This window comes from Eleginops maclovinus, chromosome 10, assembly GCF_036324505.1.
Source record: "Eleginops maclovinus isolate JMC-PN-2008 ecotype Puerto Natales chromosome 10, JC_Emac_rtc_rv5, whole genome shotgun sequence".
Lineage (NCBI taxonomy): Eukaryota > Metazoa > Chordata > Actinopteri > Perciformes > Eleginopidae > Eleginops > Eleginops maclovinus.
Window position 1 is genome coordinate 16,965,676 of NC_086358.1, and position 23,289 is coordinate 16,988,964.

The window sequence follows — 23,289 nt, forward strand, 5'->3', positions numbered from 1 at the left end:
TGGAAAAGGTTTCGTTACGCCTGTAAGCTTGAACCTCAATTCAGGTCTGTTAAAATAAAGTACAGACCGAGCATATAGAAACGTCGTAGTATATGTATGTTTTTGTCGCCCTCCAGTGGTCACAGAGGAGAACTGCAGTACAACATTAGACATACACATTCATACAAGCAGAGGAGGGAGAAGAACTCAGATCAAGTACATAAGGAAAAGTAAAAGTACCAGAGTGGAGGTACTGTGTAATACTTTGTTACAAGTCCTGCAATCAAAATGTTACTCAAGTAAAAGTACAAAAGCTTTAGCACAACAATCTACTTAAAGTAGCGACAGTAAAACGACTCATTGTGCAGACTGGTACATTTCCGAATAATATATCTGATGTGTTTTGATTATAATTATTGATTGATTATGGAAGTGTTGTCAAAGCTGGTAAAGGTGCAGCTAGTATACAAAGTTTTAATGACTTTGTATACTGCAGGGCAGCTTGTGAATTTAATCCAGGTGAACTACAGTCTGATTTAAGGGCTGATTATATTTACCATCATTAATCCAAAAAGTAACTAAAGGTTTTAAATAATTGTAGTGGAGTCAAATTACATGATTTACATCTGAATTGTAGTGGAGTAGAAGTACAAAGTGACAAAAGATTGAAATACTCAAGTGAAGTACAAGTCCCTCAAAATTGTATCTAAGTGCAAAAAACAAAAAAAAGACAAAAGCGTAATTGGATTAACATTTATTCATAAGGTCTAGTAGAGACCATCCAGACATAGGGTGATACAGGAGGGAAACACAGCACAGAGCTAAACCACAGTCTTTAAAAAATAAAATCAGTGCACAGATAATCTTACAAAGATTGCATAATATAAAGAAAGGTTATAAAATGTCCCAGGAACAGTGCAATAGAACCACCACCAGGAAAACAAAATGAAACCACCTTCATCACCATGTTGCGTAAATGCTCCTCTTTCAACAGAGCCAAAGAATAACTTGGTTTTCTTCACGTTAAATACTCCAACTACACGCTTTTGTTTCAGGAGGCAGGGGTCAGACAAGTGCATGTTAGTTTGGGTGGCTACAGGTTTCACACACATGAATGTTAGAGTACGATAAAGCTTAGAGAATGTTTGCACTCGTGAACCTAACCCTACATTGCACTTAGGAAAGCAGATACAAAATAAAGGTAGTGTATATATGACATCCCAAAGAAAACATCCATACCTGCAACACATAAATAAACCTCATGCAGAGCCAGTGTTTTCATTTGTCCCCTAATAAAAAAAAGGTACCAAGGCTACATGTTTGCAAAAAAAAAATGGGAACAGCATTTAAATAAAGTTTTCACATTTAAAAAAAGATCTCTCCCACTCGCTTCCTCAAACAGTGATTTTCTTTAGTGTCTGTAGTGCATGATGGGAGGTCGATCGGTGTCAGATTTACAAATCCATGAGATTAACTCAAAATGTCATTATTAAAACATCAAATTTAATGGGATACGGATCAATAGAAGCTGCAGCAGGCTCTGGTCGGAAAATGTATTGAAGTTTATGATATTTCATATCAACAAGCATCTTAGGCTGTTGAAAATTCCATGAGATGAAGTTCTGATAAATCAAACGTAGCTACCTTGCTGTACCTCTGCTACACACACTTCCTCTGTGACGCTTAGAGAGGTCTGAGGCCGGAGTGTGTGTGTCGCTGTCGAGTCGCATTAGTTTGACAAATGTTCCTTTTATTTCGTCCGCCTCAAGTAAAATATGTAAGGGCAGATATCCCCCTCCAAAGTCTGTGTGTGATCATTAACAAATAAAACTGAGCCGTACAAATCACATTTCTACAAATTCCCTTGTCACCTGAATGTCATGATCAAATTACAATTAATGTGTTTGCTGATGGTCGTACAAACAGTAGATTATACAGGTTTAGCCGCAGCACACACGACAAGATACACACACCAAAGAGGCTTAGATAAAGCTCACAAAACACAGCTGCGAGATTGAAAAGTGGCACCACAGTGAAACAGAGTGATGAGTTAGGAACCCTCCTCTCACCGGAGGCCAAGCGTACATTCAAACTCTCAGAGGAGACGGACGTCTGGGTGTGAACGCGAGCTCCGCCTCTTAACGCAAGAGGCCCTGGCTGGTGTCTGAGGAGGGCGGTGTGCTACATGAACTGGTGTGCATATTCTAACACCCCCAAGCTATGGGATCTAGATCAAAGCTAAACCTGCAGAGAGGAAGGCCACAAAAGAAGAATCGGAAACCCTTCATCCAAACACCGTCTGCAACACTTAAATAATCATGAGCGTGCATGCTGGAACACTCGGTCCTGGAGAAAGGTGGTCTGGACGTTAGTAAGATGTGCATGCTGGTGTAAAAAGAGCAGAATGGACGAATAAGCAGGGGGCTTGGTTTAAAAACTGTCAATGCACGTGCATCTGACAACAAAAATAACGTGTCCGTGTGTGTGTGTGGGGGGGGGGCTTTGGTACGGTCGTGGACGGATCCCTACAAAAAAAGTTTAAAAAAACGGTTTCACAAACACACCGAAACACCTGGAGAGACGAGCGAACACACCGGCTGTAACGCCTCCCGCAAAGGAGGACGGATTACAAAGCATAAACATTATTTATATATCTTTTTCTTTTCCCCTGTGAAGATAAAAAAAAACACTGTTAGAAAGAGAAGGAGGTGTCGCATCAGCGTGTCGGAGAAACACCGCACGGCCCTCGGTCAGCGCGACTCAGAGAACACGGAGCACCAGTGGAACGAGGGATACACACATGCACGCCTCAGACCCAGAAAACATTCCTGAGCCCAAACACACACACACAGAAAGACCCAGTGTGTGTGTGAAAGCCCCCCTCTGTTCATTAGGGGCGGGTGGGTGTCAGTTTTGCGTGGAGCGAGCAGGGTGCTGGTGTTGGCCCACAGGCGCCGAGGCCCCCGGGGCAATGTTCGGATGGGTGAGTCCGGCTCCTCTCAGGCGGAGTCTCAGAGTTGGTGCACGATGCTGTCCGCGTGATTGACGGGCACGGAGCCGTCCTGACGGAGGCGCTGCCACTGGAACGTGGTGCTGAGGGAGCCCACCTCCTCCTCCTCGTTCTCCTGCTCCTTGGCAAACTCCATGAACACCTGGCAGAGGGGAGGAGGAGACAGAAATCAAGATGCTGAGGAACACTTTCAGGTGGGAAATGGCCACTGGAATACTAACCAGAATGATCATTAGTATATCAATTACCACGCTGTTGCTTTTGTATTCAAGGAAAAGTCTTTCTTGTATGCCTTCATGGCAAAAACCGAATCAAAACAAATTCCAGAGGATGGGGGTAGTCCAATTCTCACTGCTTAACAGACATGCATTCTCCCCAAATTTACTATTTTTAATATATCCGACTTATCAGGACTTGCTTGGACGAAATGCAGCATGGCGCAGGTGTGAGACTGTTTATGCGGAAGAGTTTTAATTGTAAACTTTTAGTGAAATGCATGTGTTTGGGAAGTAGTGAGAATACAGGTAGATTACAGAGTCTTAAAGGAGCAGTGGAGCGTCTGTAAATGGATGAGTTGATATAGTTATCTTTAAAAGTGGCCCCCATTAAATCAATGTTCACTGTGAAGTAAGTAGCTAAGTCAATCATTAGGGCTTCATATTGGAAAATTATCAAGAAATAGGGCCAACAAAAAAATAATTTTCCAGTTTTTAAGTATGCATGTTTCACTGCAGTGCTTGAAGTCCTGGTAAGTGAGATGAGATTGCAAAGTTTTCAAACATTTTGAGGTTGTTTTTACATATTTCTAAAAAGTCTCTAAAATAGGACAGCTGCAGATCATATGAAGATTAGATTAGCAGTGAGATATTCTTCCTCTCTGATAAATGTGACCATCATCTGCAGCACACTGTACCTGCTCCAGGGTCGACTGGGAGAAGTTGTAGTCTTCAAAATTGAAGTTCTGCTTGGCTGAAGATAAACAGAGATTAGGAAGATTAATGACACTGAATGACCCGGCAGATACACTCTAATGGATTCAGTGTGTGTGTGTGTGTGTGTGTGTGTGTGTGTGTGTGTGTGTGTGTGTGTGTGTGTGTGTGAGACTCACCTCTCTCCAGTTGAGCGAATGCCTTGGCCAGAGATTTGACATCCTCCATGGGAATCTTGTAAACCATCAGAGTGGCAAAGCTGCACAGAAAGAATTTGTCGTCGTAGTGATGCGTTCACTTCACTCAATCATGACCGAGCATTACACATTTTATTAAAGGCATGTGGAGTTTAAGCGCTATTTAGCAGGACTTGTGCTTGTAAATGTGTGTACCATTTAGAGGCTATATTTCCCACAATTCACCACAGAACAAAGGAATTAGAAAAAGTGTTGCAAACATTTTTTTAACAGGAGGAAATTGTATAGTTTGTAGAATATGTATACTTCACTATAATTCATCCACTGATTGCTCTGGAATTTCTACTTTTAAGCATCCGTAAAATGCTCCTTTCTGTCCCATTTCTGTGCTTTTTCCTTCTAGGGAGCTTAATATGCTCCATTTCTTCCAGAATTATTATTATTTGCTTTGTATGGTGGTGCAAACATCAACAATCTAAGAGAATAAGTTGTAAGAATAGGTCAAAAAAGAAAGATAATAAAAAGAAAGTACGATTTAGCATTAAAAAAAGATCAAAGTCAAGTATTTAAACCAAATTTAAGTTTAAAGATGCTCAAAAGCTAAGCTCAGGACATGGATATATGACAGACTGCAGTGTATTATATGTACCTCTCCTGCCGGGCAGCGTGAGGGAATATTCGGCGGATCTCTTTGTGCAGCAGAGCCGCCGGCTGCAGCCCCGTCAGCTCCTCTCTGAGTTTCACCTCCAAACTGTAGCCCCGACCGTACTTCCCTTTCAGATGCTGGATGGAGCCGATACATCTGATGAGAGAGAAATAAAGGCAGTGATTCAGGGATCCTTTCTCTCAGCATACGCCCCATCCCAGACTAACGCGCTAACCTGAGCTGTCCGGACACCATGATGGCTACGCGGTCGCACACGGCCTCCGCCTCCTCCATGTAGTGCGTGGTGAGGATGGCTCCCCGCTGACGGTTCTTGAATGCAGCACGTATGGCCCTCCTACACAGAGCAGAAACCGAGGTCAGAGGCTTCAAAGGAAGACACCTCCATGATTAAATGTCCTTCAGCAGAATAATCACTGAGTCATGTTCCATAGCCGAGAGCACTCTGTGACCAAGGTCATCAGAAAGGAAAAGGATTTTCCTTTACTAAAGTACTAGCAATGAACCAGTATCAGGTTTAAGCGCTAAGTGTAATATATTTTACATTTTTAATATCCAGTAATTGCTTAATTATAGCTCTTTTACAAAACTGCATTATCCTGCTTCTTCTATCAAATTATTTAGCATCTCAGAAAGCATTTTTTATGGTATTATTTTATAGTAGTTTTGCCTTTTTTTATGGCCTTTATAATTGAATCATTGCCATTTTAAACCAGGATTCCCCGTTCTAAGATATAAAAGTTTAAAATAAAGACTAATTAATTAATACAATTTCAAATGTTCTTCAAATAACAATAAAGGATTGAATTTTGTTGTGATTTAGTTTTTTGGGAAAAGCCAGAACTTTCTGTCAATGTGTCAAAAAGATGTTTTCTACAAAATGCTTCTTATTTATTATAAATGTACTATTCCTGGCATATAAGTATGACACATGTTTACCTAACCTTCTCCTTTGGCAGTAAATGTAACCCAGGTTACCACATTCAGATCTGGTACATAGGAGAATGGAAATGCAGAAGTATAGCCTCACCACATGCGCTGTTTCGACTTGGGGTCCATCCCTGACGACGGCTCGTCCAGTAAGACGATCTGAGGATTCCCGATCATACTCAAGGCAAAGCACAGCTGTAAACAAGACAGCAGCGTGGTCAGTTTGGACGCATATTGGTCCATACAACACATATTGGCAGGAAGTTGAGCAAGTTGAAGCAAAATGTGTACTACTCTACAATTTAAGTGGCTTTGTAAAGTGATAAATGTTGGACGTGTTCTGACCTTCCTCTTGAGACCTGCTGACAGGGTCTTGGTTTGTTTGTTCAAATGGTCCTTCAGCTCCAGAGCGTTCACCACACTGAAAACAATAAAAACAAAACAAGTGTCAGCTTTTACACGGCAGCTTTTATATCCCATACATCACTAGGAAACCTTCTTAATAAAAAGGTGGGATACAGCTGGTTGATCCGTACACGCAAATAAACGCAAGGGATAAATAATCAGATACTGTGAGTAGAGTGACTATTAGTGTTCATTTTGTAAAATGTCAGCACCATCTGTGACTAAATCAACATGAAATATAGAAGAAGATCAAATAAAAACAGTATGAGGTTACGTTAATATTATGAAAACAGGAAATTTGGCTCAGGACTGAGACTCAAACTAACAATTGTTAATAGTTATGAATTTCAAAATGACATTCTAGGTAAAAAAAAAAGGATCTATACAAATAGATTAAAGTCACAAAAACATTCATCGAAAATAGTGTCATTGAACATTGTGAGAGGGAGGCCACAGATGCAGTGGCGATGGTGAAAGTGTGAATCATAGTACCCTGAGGCTCACCGTTTGATGATGTCAGGAACATCCTGTCCTCTCAGGCCCTTGATGGCAGCGTAGATCTCCAGATGCTCCTGCAGAGTGATCCTGGGCCACAGAGGGTTCACCTGAGGACAGTAGCCCACATGCTCCAGAGGATTTCCCACCGGACGGAACTCCGTGCTATAGTCCCCCATCAGCACCTGGACAAAGGCCATGAAAGTAAAAAAACAAACATTAATGCAATCTTTAAAACTAAGATATTTCCAGATGAGAGGGTCACACATATGATCCCTCATACTATCGCAGCAAGGGGAAGCTCTGTATTTAACAGAATATTATAAATCATAAACAGGGTCAACATTGTTTGGGAAATTACTTGAAATCCACACCACATCTTTAAATAGGAATCAGGAACTAGTAGAGACAAGGAGAGAGGCTTCAGTATGATCTGTACCTGTCCTGAGGTGGGGTCAGTGTCCCCGGACAGCATGTGCATGATGGTGCTTTTCCCTGATCCGTTGGGGCCTAGCAGTCCAAGAACTTCCCCTGTATAGACAGCAGGAATGAAGACTACGGCTGGGCATTCATCACAGGTTTCCCCGTGGGTAGGAGCAATCCAAACATTTGATAGCCATGCAATTAGGCATTCTTTCGCTTCACTGTGAGAGTAAACAAACCTTTGCGAACGCAGAAAGAGATGTTCTTTGTTGCCACCTTCCTCCCCTTGTTGAGAGAAAATCCTTCTCTTCTGCCTTTGTACTGCTTGCTCAGGTTACTCACAACCACGGCTGGTTTCTAGATGAACACGACACAGGGAAGAGGAATTAACTTCAGCGAATACATCATGGTGGGGTGCACTGATCAGGATCAGGATTATGACATATGGGCTCCCTGTTTCCCTGAAGCTCACCTCTTCACATGACTGGCAGGTGAGGGCCTCTTTCACTCTGGCTTTCTCCATCTGAACATCCTCATCCTCGTTCAGCCCTTCCTCTATGTTTTTCTCCACTCTGGGCTTTGACTTGGATGAGATCCTGGACATGAAAAATAATGATCCATCATTAAAACATGACATGGGTATCACACTGGTATCAATTCAAACTAAGAAGCTTACACTGTTTGTGTAAAATACAGGTCAAAAATCTTTGAGTTTGTTAATTATCTACGGAGCCCGGGAGTGGCCACGCTTTACTAATTTGTGCGCACGCGATGTCATTCAAGGCCTCGATTTAATTAAAATGTTCGCACATTTAGTTCCACCAGGAGGAGATTATTGATGTTTGATATACATTTGGTTGCAATATGATATTGGTGCAAGGTTATTCAATAAGAAAAACTTTACAAAAAAATCTCCACAATGTTTTAAAAGTATATTTCCATAAAACTATTCATTAGTCTGAGCAGCAATGCACCATTGATGTGTGAAAGGGGTTTGGTTGCACTACATGATTATGTAAGTAATTGAAAATAGTTTGAAATAAAAAAGCAAGAATTAATGAGTATATATTTTCGGCGTTGCAGTTTGTTGACGGTCCCTTCAGTCTCTCCTCCGCAGATACAAACCAATGAATGAACTCACGTGGAGGACGACGCGTATCTGATAGAAACTGCTCTGTAGCGCGTTGTCTACCCTGCTATGTCTGTAAAGTCACGTTGTTTTTATTTTTAAAACGTTATGTTCATTAGTTATGGATCCGCAAAGTTTGAATCTGTCATATCTTTCAAACTTTACCGAACTTTCAACCCCTTCCTTTCTCATCACTCCACAGCAGCTCTCTATTCTTTGATTTAATTAAAACGTGCAAAGGTTTTAATTAAATCGAGGCCTCGAATTACATCTCAAGCGCACAAATAGTAAAGCGTGGCATCGTTTTATTTATTTTTTCTCTCTATGGCCACTCCCGGGCCAATTATCTGATCCCTACCTGCTGATCGTCCTCCCTCCGTAACGGATCTCCAGCCAACGCAGCAGGAAGAGCAGCAGGATGCACTGGAGATAGGGCTGAGCACAGAAACATAGAGTATCATACCTGAACACAAAGAGTGTCTATTTACTGATCATAGCAATGTTTGTTTTAAATATACATACAGCTACAACTGCGATGAGCAGGTTTTTCCACAAGAAGTTCTCTTCGTACAGAGAGGGGAGGAAGGTCGCCTGGAAACAAAGAAAAACATCAGTGAGGGGGGTTCCTGATTATACATCAGTGAGTGTGTAAAAAAAGGAAATAACAGCTTGATCTTTCATCACCTTTAGGGTTCAAAGAAAGCAACCTGTATCATGTTATATAAACAAGTTAAATGTATACAATAGAGAAAAACAACTTAAAAACATCTCTCTTTAACAGCTAGTAGACACTTCCTTTAATGCAGGTTTTAAAGAAAGACGAAGCCAGAGAGACCCATGAAGGAACTTCCTGTCGGGCTCGTACCTTGGTGATGCAGTTGAGGCAGCCCATGAGAGGGTACAGAGGGTTGAAGAAGCACAGAGCGTTGTGCAGGTTCCTGGTCAGTTCAGGGCTGTCGTTCACAAATGACAACTGAACCAGCGAGGCCGACACCACACACACCTGAAACAAGTCCCTCTGTTAGGAAGCTAATCCTTTCACATGACTCCAAAATATAACAGTAAGGTATTGTTGAGATACAACAAAACAAATATGAATCCAAAACTCTTACACAGCATGTGCAGAGTAAAAATATAAACGTATTCTACTGAAATAATAATAATAATAAAATATACATAACATTTGAAAAGGTTAAGAGACACATTCAAGTAAAAGGTATGGTAATATAATAATACAAAATACAATTAATAAAAGACCAACTTAAAAGGAATGTTTTCTATTAAAACTGTAAATAAATAATACAAATGAAAACCATTTAAGACAAACAAAACAATGTGAAAGTAGGTTAACAATAACAACCATTTAAAAGGGCTGCGTCGCTAATAAAAAACTAATCTAAAGACAAATCTTACTTTAGGCACTGGTGATCCCAGTGCCTAATGTCAATGATTTCACCAAAATATTCTATTGTGCCTTTCTGAAAATAGAGCTGTGACCACACTACAAATATATATATATATATATATATATATATGCATGTACTGTATATGTATATATGCCCACATCATTTCTAATTATTTTCTGTTCTAACAGTTTGTTTTAAAACAGTTACTTATCTGTATATCATTTTTATATATGTATTTTTATTTCATATCCTTGTGTGAATCTGTAGTTTTTTTTCCTCTCAATCTGCTGCTGCATAAACGCTTGAATTTCCCAACGGGGATTAATAAAGTTACATCTTATCTTATCTTAAAAACTTCAGTATGAAGGCACAATGCGTCCCGCCTCACCATCATGGAGATGACAGAGAAGAAATCTCTGTTGCTCTGGACTCGGGCGAAGCCAAACGAACACACATAGGAGAAAAGGACCATGGAGGGACCAAAGCCAAAGGTACACAGGACCTGAGAGAAGAGAGAAGATATTTATTGCGTCACGTGTTATAGACTGGATTTTGAGAGTAAAATCATATGTTATTTTTATGCTGCTAAGGCTCTCATAAACAAAGCAAAAATAACATATAGAGTTTGGTGGGCATGTTTATGATTCAGGAGGTTTTAACAGTAGAGATCTCCTCTTCAAAACAAACAAATCCGTTAAAAATGAGAAAATCTCTGAGTAAAGCAGTTTTATATTAAAATCAGTGTTACTCTGACACTGATTAGAATCACTCGAGATCATAAGCATATCGTTTGCTTGGCTTGTTGTTCTGATCATTTAAGATCCTGACGTCCGATGACCATCACCATAAAATCCAGCATCAGGTATAAATATATAGTGGAATCAACTAGCTTTATAATGTCGTACGAGTCAATTTATAACAGCATCTGGATAAAAAAAGGCAGTGCTGAGAGGTTCCATGTGGACCACGGAATGATCTTGTGAGATGTGAGGCTTCATGTATAAAGGACAGACCACAGCGGTGAGGTTGCTGGAGGTAAGCAGGTTTCCTGTGTGGAAGGAGAAGAGGATGAAGGTCATGCAGCACAGGATGAGGTAGTAGAAGGGGATGTCCACCGCTGCCTGGCCGCACCAGTACGCTGACGGCACCAGACCGGAGATACGCAGTGTGGAGCGGCACTTGATCTGAAGGACAAACACATCCAAAGATACACATAGATGGAAACATTGGTCTTATATAGCTGACATCTATTTTATTATTTTACTATAATTAGGGCTGTACCAACTTTGTGTTTACATTCAAAGCTTCTATTGAGGTGAATTGTCATATGTCATTGCATCAAACTTCAAAATGAAAAGCTTGAACAAATAACTAAATTGAATAAAGTCATTTATCCAATTAAATCACTTTTTTGTCATATGCCAATGTTTTTTGAATAAATACAACTTGTCAGTGTTGCAAATAAATAAAAGCTTTATAAATGCCAAGAAATATAGTGCAATATTGAAGCAGGTTGAATTTTGCTTTTGGAAAAGATAACTTTTATATATTTAAACAAATGTTGAATCCTTATCTTTATCTGAGATTTATTTAAATGTGAATGTTATCTAAGGTATAGCCTTGACTATAGCTAACAGTATTAAACATCTGCAGAGGAGAAAGGGAAGGATGTTGCTACGTTGTCTCTGCTCTACAGGAGGGCTAAGGGGCACTGAGCAACTGATCTTTCGGGACTTGGGCCAGCTGTTTCTAAAAGAAAAAAACACAAAACAATGAAATACCCAAACCTTTGTCACATGTGATCCCCTTCCTTCATGTTACCTGCTGTTTTCCCTTTCTCAAACTGTCCAATGAAGTGCCACAAAAACATCATCACATGTAGCAAAGGAGAGGTTTATGAGTGCACAGTAGTTGGGCTACAACTAACAATTTGCATTGGAAAGTCAAGATGTCAGATGAAAGTCATCTGCTAAATATCTTCTAGATTCATGGATTAATCCTTTGGTTTTTAAATGTCAGAAAGTGCTGAAAAATGTTGTTCCCAGATACTAAAAGTCCAAGGTGAAGTCTTTAAAGTCTTAGTGTGTCAGTCCATAACCTACAGATGTGGATAATATATGATCTCCATGTTTGAGGCGCAGAAAACTAGCATTTCTGCCAATGATGCATTAAAAATAACTGACTTAATATTATTTAAATAGTTGGTGTCAATAATTACTTAATTATGATTTTTTTAAGTCAATTTATTGAACATGTTAACAAAGATTTTATTTTTAAGTATAAATAATAAAGTTCATGTTCAAAGGGGCAAGAAGAAGCATAAACACTTTTCTAGTCCTACCCCCTCTAGCAAACACTGCTAGTCGAAAGTCATACACAGCTCAGTTGATGGTCGTCAGCAGTCGTGATATTTATCAAAATAAATAATAATAATAATCTTTACAGGTAAACCAACAAAAAGATTAGTTTTTTTAGTTTCAACACAGATTCAAAGAATTTCAGCTCATCATTAGTTCACAGATGAACACCTTTTGTAGTTATGCAGCTCTGCAGATGTTTCCCTATATTAGCCCCTTCTCCTGTCTGTCTTTTAGGTACAGAGCTATGGTTACAATTCAAAATCAAGAAATTATAAACGTTTCTCAAAACTTTTTATCTTTGCAAAACAAATGCCTTGCTGAAGGGTAAAAAGATTGATAGAATTATTATCACTGAGAGTACGTGATTACCTCTCGGTCTCGAGTGTGGTCCATGGCGAAGTACGCCGGCATCCCAGCAGCCAGCATCCCCAGAATGATGGCCTCTATGTACACCAGAGCATAGGACGTGGCATCAGGCATTTGCTGAGGGATGTGCACAAAGAAAATAATGAGTATCTTTAAATGGCACAGGGTAACAGGATATACAAGACCTGATCATATGAAAGTAAAATAAGTAATTGATATACAAATGATCCTTTTTGGGGGTGAAGTATGTCTTTAAATACTCACATAATCAAATGGTTTGGTCCAGGTTCTTATCCGTCCAGTACCATTCAGACCTCTAAGAAGAGCGTTGCTTAACACATTGACAGCCATTGGCAAGGAGTGAACTGTGGTGCTGTTGAAGGCAACACTGTACCTGAACGCCTGCAGACAGACAGAAGAGAAAGTGTTAGGAGAGTCCACTCCATCTACATATAAGGCTCTCAGTTGGAGCAGCACTTAAACAAAGAGCCCTTCATCTGGAACACTTCTAACAGTAACTGCAGAGGTTTTTTTTACTGAATTTGTACGGTATTAAAGTGACCTTGCTGGATCCTGATACGTTGATGGCGGCGCTGTGGGGGGCTGCGGACATGTAGTCGCTGTGTTTCATCAGATCCACTTTGAGGTCCTGAGACTCAAGGTTGTGGATGAAGTCAGAAATATCCGAGCCTGTTGTCACAAGAAAAACAAAACACTGCAAAACCCATATGATAGAAATCAGCATGTGTACAGAGGTCAAAATGCAGAGAGAGGAGAGGAATACTAATAGGATCATCATCATGGAGGTCAATTACAATTGCACACTTGGGACAGTTTGCATTGACTCTCTTTTCAGGAGTAATTTAACAGTTGTACAGCAGTTATAATATTTACAGTATGCAAACCACCCTCACGGAGAGGACATACTATAAAACACTTGTGAGCTATGAATAAATACTTATCCTTTCGTAAATCTCCCGGACTCACCTGAGGAGTTCTGAACCAGGAGGCCAGTAGAGTATCTGTGCGGCCCATCATTTTTGTTGAGGAGGTAAATGGGCAGAAACTGGCGGTCGGACGAGTGAATCTGGATGTTTCCTGTGGCCAGAGAAAGGACGAGCACTGCAGCGACAAAGACCAGGAACAGGGCCAGACTGCAAGGAGAGGGAGGTGGTGCGGAAAGACAGACTCAATGGAATCAATGTCTCAAAAACAAACAAGGGCATATTCTTTATCATCCTACAGCAGAATATAAACCTTTCATCCTTGTATTTCAATTATTCTTTACATTGATAAAGAATGTAGCTTTTTTATTTCATCAAAGTTGATTTCTATTAGTGTGCTACAGGTAAGATCACATCTGAAGTTGTTATTCAACATAGGGATAAATAAACATTTGTACGTTTTCAAGGGTATATCTGCTGTATGCCAGGTGTTCTTCTAAACTGTAGAAAAATAACATCTCACTTAATTGTTCCTCCCAGCTCCTAACTTAGGTGGATCATAAAATATCATTTAAGATGCAAAATGAGACCACCATTTTTCTATTGATGTCATATTTTTAGTCACATTAAGGCCTGAAAGCATACATAAAAATAGATTAGGCTCGTTACTATAACTGCTGAGAGAAGTGGATCTTATTTTCTGAAATTCTGTTTCTCTGAACACTCACGTGTAAATTAAGGCCTTCCTCTCCCTGCGCATGTTGAGCATGTGCAGCCAGGCCACGGTGCTGAACTGCTGCCGCCACAGAGCATGACCCGACACGACGTCAGACTTGTTGTCAGAGAAGGTCAGCAGCCGCTGGTCGGTATCGTCTTCAGAGACGCTGTCACCTTCCTCCTCCGTCTGCTCCCGATTAAACACACTGTAGTCTGGAGACAGGAAACAGACCAACTGAGAAACACTCATCCGGACACACTTATTAGGAAGTAGTTTGGGGTTTATTTTAACACAACGCTGCTTCACACACACACTCACCGGCTTGGTCTACTTCGGCCTCTGCCTCCAAACGAAGGAAAACATCTTCAAGGGTTGTCATAGAAACTCCATAGTTGATAATTCCCAGATTAGGTTGGCAGTCGATCTCCGAGAACAAGCCTGTAAAACAGAAATGAATTAGTACTCAGTGCTGGTCCAATGTTACATTGAAAGGTGAGTCACAAATGAGTCATTATTTTAAAAAAGTGTCTGGCTGGGACGTAATTTAGACTGTTAGTAAGAGGAAGTATCTGTTGATTCACTATTTATTGAAAAAGTAAAAAATTGCTCTAAACCTAACATTTCATACTGCTGCAGCGTTACATTCAAAAGCATCTAGCTGTCAATTGGACTTTTGTGTAATGAAGCAGTGACAGAACATAATGTGTTTCAGTGAGCTTCACACTGAAAAACTGTCATTTATTATTAATGGGTCTTGATTAATTAATGGGGGTCAAAAGTGGGCACTACTAGGTGATATAGCAAGTAATATGTTTGACATATATTGCTTACAGCAGCAATTAAATGTATCACAATTAGTTGGTTAAACCCTGAACCACCAACATAAAATGTATGGACTGATACGGGAAATCTATCAGCTTTAATAACAACAAATAATAATGTTCTCTGAGGATCCGGACAATGACTGTGCTGTTCCAGTGAGTTGATTTCGGTTTCCCCACGTCTCCTGAACCTTTCCAGTGTCTCATCCTCCTAATCAAGGTATATTTAGTGGCACTGGCATTATATATTATCTAGATTATTTGTATTTAATATACTGTTTTTGCATCATTTTCCACTTATTTACTTCCATTTGTATTATTTTCTCATGTTTTCTTTCATTGTATTGGCTTTGTTCAGCTAAATGAAAATGAAATATAAATATGTTGACAAAAGTGTGAATATGTTTGTACAAAGAAACTGAAATAAAAACCAGGTTAATAAAAACCTAAAACTGAGACTTTGACAAGGTTTTGGGCATTTAAACCCAGATTAGTTTGAAATATTGCAGAATTGAAAGAGTCTCAGCGAGCTGTCAGATAAAGAGTTAAGAAGGTGACTTTACATCCACCTTATCAACCATGTCGCTAACTACCTTTACTACTTGCTGACTCATGCCGTGTGCAGCATAAATCTGAGGACTAATATTTAAGGATAGACACCGTGACTAGATGTGAACTGACCTGAAAACATGTCCATGCCCTCCAGGGGCAGAGTGAAGGTCAGCTCTGCGTCGTGTTGCCGGGATAACTTCGCCTTGGGAACATGCTGCTTGACCAATGACGTGATCTTCTCAGCTTCACATCCCTCGTTGGTAGACATTCTGCGTGGGAGGAAAAATAACTAGTTAAATAATAATAAAATGTACGCATTGCCAATAAATGAAAAGTCACTTCTGTTGTCTTCAGTAAGATTTCAACATCATCTCATTCATTCATCAGGCCATTTTTAAAAGGGTTAAGGGCCACTTGCTTTATTTTTTTGTAGTATTGTAGTGTTTTGTACTTGCCTGAGATGATATCCAACACCACACTTGACTTTGAGATAGAGAGAAGAGCCAACACATTTGAGCTGTCCTTGAGAAATCACAGCTTTACGATCTGGTGAAGAAAAATATTATCTATGATGAATAACATTAACAACAAATTGATAAATGTGACACTTTTGAATTGTAGTTGGCAAGAAACATTATCATCACATGTCTTCAAAGTGCATTTCTAGGTGTTTAGTGATTAAAAGTACAGCTTCATTATAAATACAACAGGAAGTTGGCACTCAAAATTAACAATGCTTATTCAAAACTGCCAGGAGGCGAATTCAAATATGAGAGGTTTAATCATTTTTAAATCCCTCATACTTGTTCGTTACACTCAAACAGTGTTAAACCGTTGCAATGATCAAAATTCTTACATTAAAATCTGGGGGAAAAATGGCAAAAGTAAACTCTAATTTTTGCCTTTAGTTTCCAAGTGTGTGAGTGCATGCTATGTAACGGAGAGAGCTCCTACCAGCCAGAATGTCAGCCTCGTCCATGTAGTGTGTGCTGAGGACAGTGACTCTGCCGGCTCTGCGGTTCTTCAGCAGAGTCCACACCTGGTGTCTGGAGCAGGGGTCCATGCCGGCTGTGGGCTCGTCCAACAGCAAGATCTGACAGGAACACACACAAAGAAAACTGCTCAGAGTTGACCCAAGCTAAAGTAACACAGTGACTCATAATTCCAGGTAAGCTCCTTCTTCAAACTGTAAAACTATTGTGTGGTAACCCTTCATTTCTGTCCCCGACCATGGAGACGTTTCCTGTTAGCTAGCCTTGATGTAAACGACTGATTTCAAGTATGTTTTAGATGGAATATACTGCAAACTGATCTCTAAATAAGGGCTGCATCCCCTAGCCCATTAACTGGCTAGCGCTCCAAAACATTGGCTTGATAGGTTACTGGGCGGGACATCTCTAAGCAGTTGACCAATCACAACAGAGCTCTAGCGCTGCAGCACAGGCAGCATGAGAAATATAAAAACCTTTGTGAACATTAAAGAATGTAAACATTTCACAGTAGAGGAACAAAACACAATAATGAAACTTATACATATATTATAGGGACACTATAAATAAACAAGTAAATCATGAATAAAAATACATATATTTATCCATTTAAAGCTCCAGGTACCTTAGGATCTCCGAGGATGGCGATGCCCACTGAGAGTTTCCTCTTTTGGCCTCCACTCAGATTTTTGGCCTGAGCCGTCATGATTTTTTCCAAGTCCAGATCCTTCAGCACTTTGGTGACCTATCAAAGAGAAGAATCACTGGTCACTGTCCTGGAAAAAGATTCACTTTAATCAATTTACTTAATTTAATCAAGATTTTAAGGTCTTTTATTAAAATAAATATAAGACAGAGGCTGTTAAACCTGTGTTTGGATCACATTACCTCAGCGTCGATGTCCGAGGGTGGGATCCCTTTGATGGCGGCAAATATCCGGAGGTGCTCCTCCACAGTGAGGACATCAAAGATGATGTTGAACTGAGGGCAAATTCCCACCAGCTGCTTCATTTCTGAGCCATCTGCGATCTCTGCTACGGGGGAGCCGTAGATGGTGGCCGAGCCGCTAGTGGGCGGGCAGATGCCACACAGGATGTTCATGAGAGTGGACTTTCCCGCCCCGCTGTGTCCCAGCAGAGCGGTGATCTGGCCCTCGTAGATGTCAAACGTCAAACCTGTATCGTGAAATTAAATCAGAAAATGTACATTAACATACGAAGAGCGACATTGAAGACAGAACAATATTTAGTTTCAGCATTGATGTTGCAAATAAACGGGAATACAATAAATCAGATCCTCCATGGGAAACTAAGGAAACCCTTTCTCTGTTTAATACAAATGTATAAACTTCCATTTTTATATTTCCTTCATAATAAAAACAGATTAAAAAACTGCACGTAAACGTGGTGCAGTTGAGTTATTGAATATATATATTTTTTTATCTCAACTTTATTATGAACATAAAATAAAATTAATGTTCTACTTAAGAAAAACTACAATGTTGCCGACAAAATTGCTAGCGGTGCATCTTTAATGACATCCCCTGCTAATTGAAAAGCCTTTCAACTTAAAAATAATTGTTTGGGACTCACCTCTCAGAGCCTCCACCACGTTGTCCTTCTCTTTGTACACTTTATGGATGTTAATGATGCTGCCAGAGAAGAAGCAAACAGGAAATGAAAAAACCTTATTTTTTTCAAGTGTAAACACAGAAGCAGTATCAGAGTGAAGAGCAGCCTGCTCCCACAGGCTTTTCTCAGCCAGAACAATGGTGTTTGACAATAACCAAGGACAGCGCCAGGCTGCATTTTTAGCTTAGCAGGAAACTCTCCATTTATCTCCTCAATCTTTAGTATTAAAGGTCCTCCTCAGATTCATATGTTGTGGTAAAACAGCATCACAATTAGAAATGATGGTGTGACAAAGCATCCGCTATACAAAGCATTTTATCAAACTGTAGTAACTTAGCTATGGAATTCCAAGAAGCACAAAATAACTCATTCAACTGATTTTCATATGCAGGTTTAGGTTGTTACCGGATGGCCTCCTTCCCTCTGAACTCAGGGGAAACAGGCTCCACAGGCTCATCGCCACTGGAAGTTCCTTTCACCTCTGCGTCGTACACCGAGCTCACTTCAACGTAACGCTTCCTGCGTTTCGACCAATAGGAAGGCTTCAGGAAGTAGACCAGGGACCGCTTCATTCCAAACTCCCCTGCATTTCAGACAAAATGTTGTAAGACAAGGTAATTGTACTATAACAATGACAGTTTAAGGTTAACCAAATGCGATCCCAGTGGGAAATTGACTGCAGGACTGACTCAAATAAAAGTAATTAAGGTTAAACTTAATGGTGCGGTGTACTTTCTGTGTTTGACTCACCAGGCAGTACCTGGTCCAGGTAGACAGCCAGCAGCAGGTAGAGGATGCAGTCCACAATGAGCATGAACAGGGGCACGTACAGAGGATGAGGGCCGTTAGCCAGGGAGGAAAACACCGCACCATCTCCTTGGGCCTCCAGGTAAACCACCTAACATATGTACACACACACAACACACCACACACACACAACACACACACACACACACACAAATCATGTTCCATATGTTTTAATAATAGCATGGTTCTTAGTGGATAATTAACAAAAACTGACATAGTAAGTAAGCATAAGAAAATAAGCACCTGTGGCCAAAAGATGGGATGCTAATGTCTCAAAGCTAGTCACTGATTGATTGCTATAGGATGTTGGACTTATGGACCCTGGTGAAGGCATAGTATCATGGGAGGGGGATAATAGCAAGTAGCCATTACTATTTTTAGTATTTAGTTTTGCTTTTGTCAAATTTGCTTTATCCGTTTACTCAATTTTTTTTTCCTTTCAGCATTACTAACATGTAGGTGGATTAAAATACATCTGAAGAAAATGTCTTGGCCAATCAGGTATTTCATAAGAAGGCAAATACTGGAAGATGAACAGTGGAGCATCTTGTGGGGATGTGGGTAGGTGTTTTTTTTTTTTTACCTGTGCAATCCCAATGGAGAAGGCGCTGGGGGAGAGCAGGCAGAGGAGCCAGACCAGCGGCTGAGGGAAGTCCTTCATCAGCACGGTGAACAGAGACAGGCAGCCGAACACCACCGTCAGCATGGAGCCCACCGTGCTGGCAAACTTGGGCTTCTTAAATAGCGGCGTCATCATGAAGGAGAAAAAGATCTGAAAGAAAGGAAATAAAAGAATAAAAGAAGGCAGAGGGAGATAAGAGGAAGGAAAGTACTTACTTTTTTCATGACTCACATAATCTACCAACAGATGAAACCAAACAGGGCTGTAATAAAAACTCCAGATAAAAGATACTGCCTCAGAGAATGTGCACACATTTCTAAATCACAATAAGATGGGAAGGACTTTACTTTGCAAGATGACCAACTTGAAATAGTATTTCTTGAAATGCTGCCCTAAAATATTTCTGTTTTCAGGGCAATCACTGAAGACCTAATGTATTTCCACCTACTGTAAATATTAAACAATTAGTTCAAATCTCGCATAAATCAAACCAACCAACACACTGAGGTTTCCTACAGTAGCTCCACCTCATTTGAAATGTCTTTATAGTTCAAAGACACACAGTCAAAGGTTTTCAAGGTGACAATGAAACAGTATGAATGAAAATGTCTTTCTGCACTTAGCCTTCATGCAAGAATACAAAATGTAAACACTGTCTTTTTCAACAAACATATTGACCACATTAAGTAAAAAAAGGGGCAATATATATATATATATATATATCCTCTTTGCATGTAAACTAAAGCTAGGACAGGATGCTGAATATATACAGTGGTATGCAAAAGTTTGGGCACCCCTTAGGAAAACCACTGCATCAGTTTGTCACTTGCTGAGCTTTTGAAGCAGCAACTTCATTTTAACATATGTTATACCTTATGGTAACAGAAACATCTCAGTAGTGAAATAACTTTTATTGGTCAAACAGAAACATGTTTATGTGCATTCAAACAAAAATAGGCATGTGCATAAATTTGGGCACCCCTAAGAAATAATTCCATTAATATTTAGTATTGCCTCCTTTTGCTGCAATAACGGCCTGTAGACGCCTCCTGTAGCCACAGACAAGTCCCTTAAGCCTGGCAGGTGGTATTTTGGCCCATTCTTCCACACAAAACGTCTCCAGTTCAGTCAGGTTTCTTGGCCTCCGTGCATGGACAGCCTTCTTCAAATAAATCCATACATTTTCAATGATGTTAAGGTCTGGGGACTGGGATGGCCATTCCAGAACATTGTACCTGTGCTTCTGCATGAATTCCTTGGTGGATTTTGATCGGTGCTTAGGATCATTGTCCTGCTGAAAAATCCAACCCCGGCGTAGCTTCAACTTTGTGACTGACTCTAGAACATTCTTGTCAAGAATCTCCTGGTACTGTAAGGAATTCATGTGGCCCTCAACTTTAACAAGTTTTCCAGTACCTGTGCTAGCCACACAGCCCCATAACATGATAGATCCTCCACCAAATTTTACAGTGGGCAACAAGTTCTTTTCATTGAATGCAGTGTGTTTTTTTCGCCATGCATACCTGTTCATGTTATGACCAAATAACTCAATCTTGGTCTCATCTGACCACAGTATTTTGTTCCAAAATGCTTCTGGCTTGTCCAGATGTGCTTTTGCATACCTCATGCGACTCTTCTTGTGATTTTGTTCCAAAATGCTTCTGGCTTGTCCAGATGTGCTTTTGCATACCTCATGCGACTCTTCTTGTGATTAACACTCAGGAAAGGCTTTTTGCACATCACCCTTCCAATGAGCTCTTCCTGGTGCAAAGTACGCTGGATTGTGGAACGGTGAACAACTACACCATCAGCAGCCAGATGTTGTTGTAGTTCTCTGGAGGTGGTCTGTGGCTTCTCTGTGACCATTTTCACCATCCTTCGCCTGTGCCTTTCCCCTATTTTTGTCGGCCTACCACATCTTTCCTTCACACGGACTGTTCCTGTGGCCTTCCATTTCACAACTACGTTTCTGACTGTGGAGACAGACAGTTTAAACCTGTCAGATAATTTTTTGTACCCTTCTCCTAATTTATAATGTTGGATTATCTTAGCTTTCAGGTCAGTGGAGAGTTGTTTTGAGGTCCCCATCTTGCCACTCCCTAAGAAAGAACCTAGGCCAGGCACAGCCAGCTATTACCTATGTTAAATAGCCTTTTTCATGATTGGTTCCACCTGTCTTTGTAATTGAAGGTCTAATGAGCTAATCAAAGCAATTTTGTGCAGCAACCTGTCAGCTATAAATCCGTACAGGTGTTGAAATGAATGCTATTTATAAGGGTGCCCAAACTTTTGCACATCCCATTTTTTGCATTTTATTTTATTATAATAAAACTATGTAATGCTACCCTAAGAATTTTGGTCTGGAAAACACTAAAACGTCTACATCTTTGTAGGAAAACAAATGTTGTTGCTGTGATCTTCTATTATAAAGGAAAAGCAAATTGTCATGAAATCTCAGAGGGGTGCCCAAACTTTTGCATACCACTGTATGTGTGTAATTTGGTGAAGGGATCGGGCATTGGGATGAGTAAATGTTTTTAAAGAAACCAAAAGTTTTTTTTAAGTAAATTATTGATAGTGAGATCTGTTGATGATCAATAATAATAAACTGCATTGTTTCTAAATTGACAATAATGTCAATATTCCTTGCTCTGAGCACCGTAAAGATTCCTTTTTGACCTAACAGTGGGTACATTTCCATTACACCGTCTGGGTTGTATGCCTTAATCATCCAGTGAAGTTGCGGTTCACATCCATGTCTGTCTGAAATGCCATCAACTTATCCTATTATACATGTTTCTTTTTTTTAATGACATATTTAGCTAGCATTCTTGAGTTGTACAGGGACCTTGACTTTGATCACCAAATCCTAAGCAGTTCAATGTCCAATATTTGAGCCAAATTGTGTAACAAATGTATTTAATTCACTCTCAATTCCATGGCGCTAGTGCAGAGGCATAATAACACCATAACTATCTGCATGGCTGGACACCACAAGGGGTAAATAACAGGATATTATTATGTCTAAGTGACCCTTTAAACCATCTGACCCTTTACACATCTGTACTCATTTCCTGCGATGATAGCTCTACTCACCGATGATATTCCATAGAGGAAGATGAGGAAGAAGATAACCAAGAAGTCACTGTTAGGGAACAGGGCCGTGTACGTAGCGATGATGGACATTAGGAGCGACATGGTGGTTACCAGGGCAGCGTACAGGAGACCCCATGACAACCTGTTGGACAACATGAACACATATAGGCATTCACAATCACACAGAAAGCAGATCCTACTGATTATTTTCATGCAAACAATATTCAAATGATCTGAAACTGCAGTGACTGAGGGCTCCTAACCAGAAGGCTGTGTCGTACAGGCCCATCATGGTCATGGTGTCTTTGAGGCGATGTTCTTTCTCAGCTGCCACGTTGACGATGAGGAAGGTGACGAAGGGTGTGAAGGCCAGGACCAGGTAGATGGAGATGAGGGCGTGGGGGAATTTCTGCACCTCCACAGAGCCTGGCTGACCCATCATCACTACGCTCAGGTCCATCTCGCTCCTAACGGAACGCTTAGTCTGCATCTGTACAAAACACGATGGACCGTTAGAAGATCTTTAAACATCAAGTTATGGTTATAATCATTACAGATCAATAAAATCTAATAATAGTGACACACACACACACACACACACACACACACACACACACACACACACACACACACACACACACACACACACACACACACACACACACACACACACACACACACACACACACACACACACACACACACACACAATCAAGGTTTTTTGGTGTATCATTTTAGATTTATTTAAAGTATTCTTAAAATAACTACAATTTTCAAAGTCTCAGTCATAGTTTTTCTTGCAAATGTGTAACTATA

General features: G+C 40.2%; 1 protein-coding gene across 3 annotated transcripts in view; it reads right to left on the reverse strand.

The window, feature by feature from the left end:
- Positions 1–718: 718 nt before the first annotated feature.
- abca5 (ATP-binding cassette, sub-family A (ABC1), member 5) overlaps positions 719–23,289 on the reverse strand; it is a 28,528-nt gene continuing 5,957 nt past the window's right edge. For all 3 annotated transcript variants that reach the window (XM_063893239.1, XM_063893240.1, XM_063893241.1), the window contains 33 exons: positions 22,737–22,963; positions 22,474–22,615; positions 19,339–19,527; positions 18,699–18,846; positions 18,354–18,531; positions 17,910–17,968; positions 17,206–17,492; positions 16,943–17,062; positions 16,283–16,421; positions 15,784–15,874; positions 15,458–15,597; positions 14,274–14,393; positions 13,966–14,167; positions 13,281–13,447; positions 12,856–12,983; positions 12,558–12,695; positions 12,297–12,410; positions 10,581–10,751; positions 9,956–10,069; positions 9,027–9,164; positions 8,684–8,752; positions 8,520–8,596; positions 7,505–7,628; positions 7,272–7,389; positions 7,049–7,140; positions 6,619–6,794; positions 6,055–6,130; positions 5,810–5,904; positions 4,997–5,116; positions 4,765–4,917; positions 4,098–4,177; positions 3,903–3,958; positions 719–3,131 (listed from right to left, as the gene is read on the reverse strand). In XM_063893239.1, the coding sequence (XP_063749309.1) occupies positions 2,991–3,131; positions 3,903–3,958; positions 4,098–4,177; positions 4,765–4,917; positions 4,997–5,116; positions 5,810–5,904; positions 6,055–6,130; positions 6,619–6,794; positions 7,049–7,140; positions 7,272–7,389; positions 7,505–7,628; positions 8,520–8,596; positions 8,684–8,752; positions 9,027–9,164; positions 9,956–10,069; positions 10,581–10,751; positions 12,297–12,410; positions 12,558–12,695; positions 12,856–12,983; positions 13,281–13,447; positions 13,966–14,167; positions 14,274–14,393; positions 15,458–15,597; positions 15,784–15,874; positions 16,283–16,421; positions 16,943–17,062; positions 17,206–17,492; positions 17,910–17,968; positions 18,354–18,531; positions 18,699–18,846; positions 19,339–19,527; positions 22,474–22,615; positions 22,737–22,963 (4,389 nt within the window). In that variant the 3' untranslated portion in view covers positions 719–2,990. The remainder of the gene's footprint in view (positions 3,132–3,902; positions 3,959–4,097; positions 4,178–4,764; positions 4,918–4,996; positions 5,117–5,809; positions 5,905–6,054; positions 6,131–6,618; positions 6,795–7,048; positions 7,141–7,271; positions 7,390–7,504; positions 7,629–8,519; positions 8,597–8,683; positions 8,753–9,026; positions 9,165–9,955; positions 10,070–10,580; positions 10,752–12,296; positions 12,411–12,557; positions 12,696–12,855; positions 12,984–13,280; positions 13,448–13,965; positions 14,168–14,273; positions 14,394–15,457; positions 15,598–15,783; positions 15,875–16,282; positions 16,422–16,942; positions 17,063–17,205; positions 17,493–17,909; positions 17,969–18,353; positions 18,532–18,698; positions 18,847–19,338; positions 19,528–22,473; positions 22,616–22,736; positions 22,964–23,289) is intronic.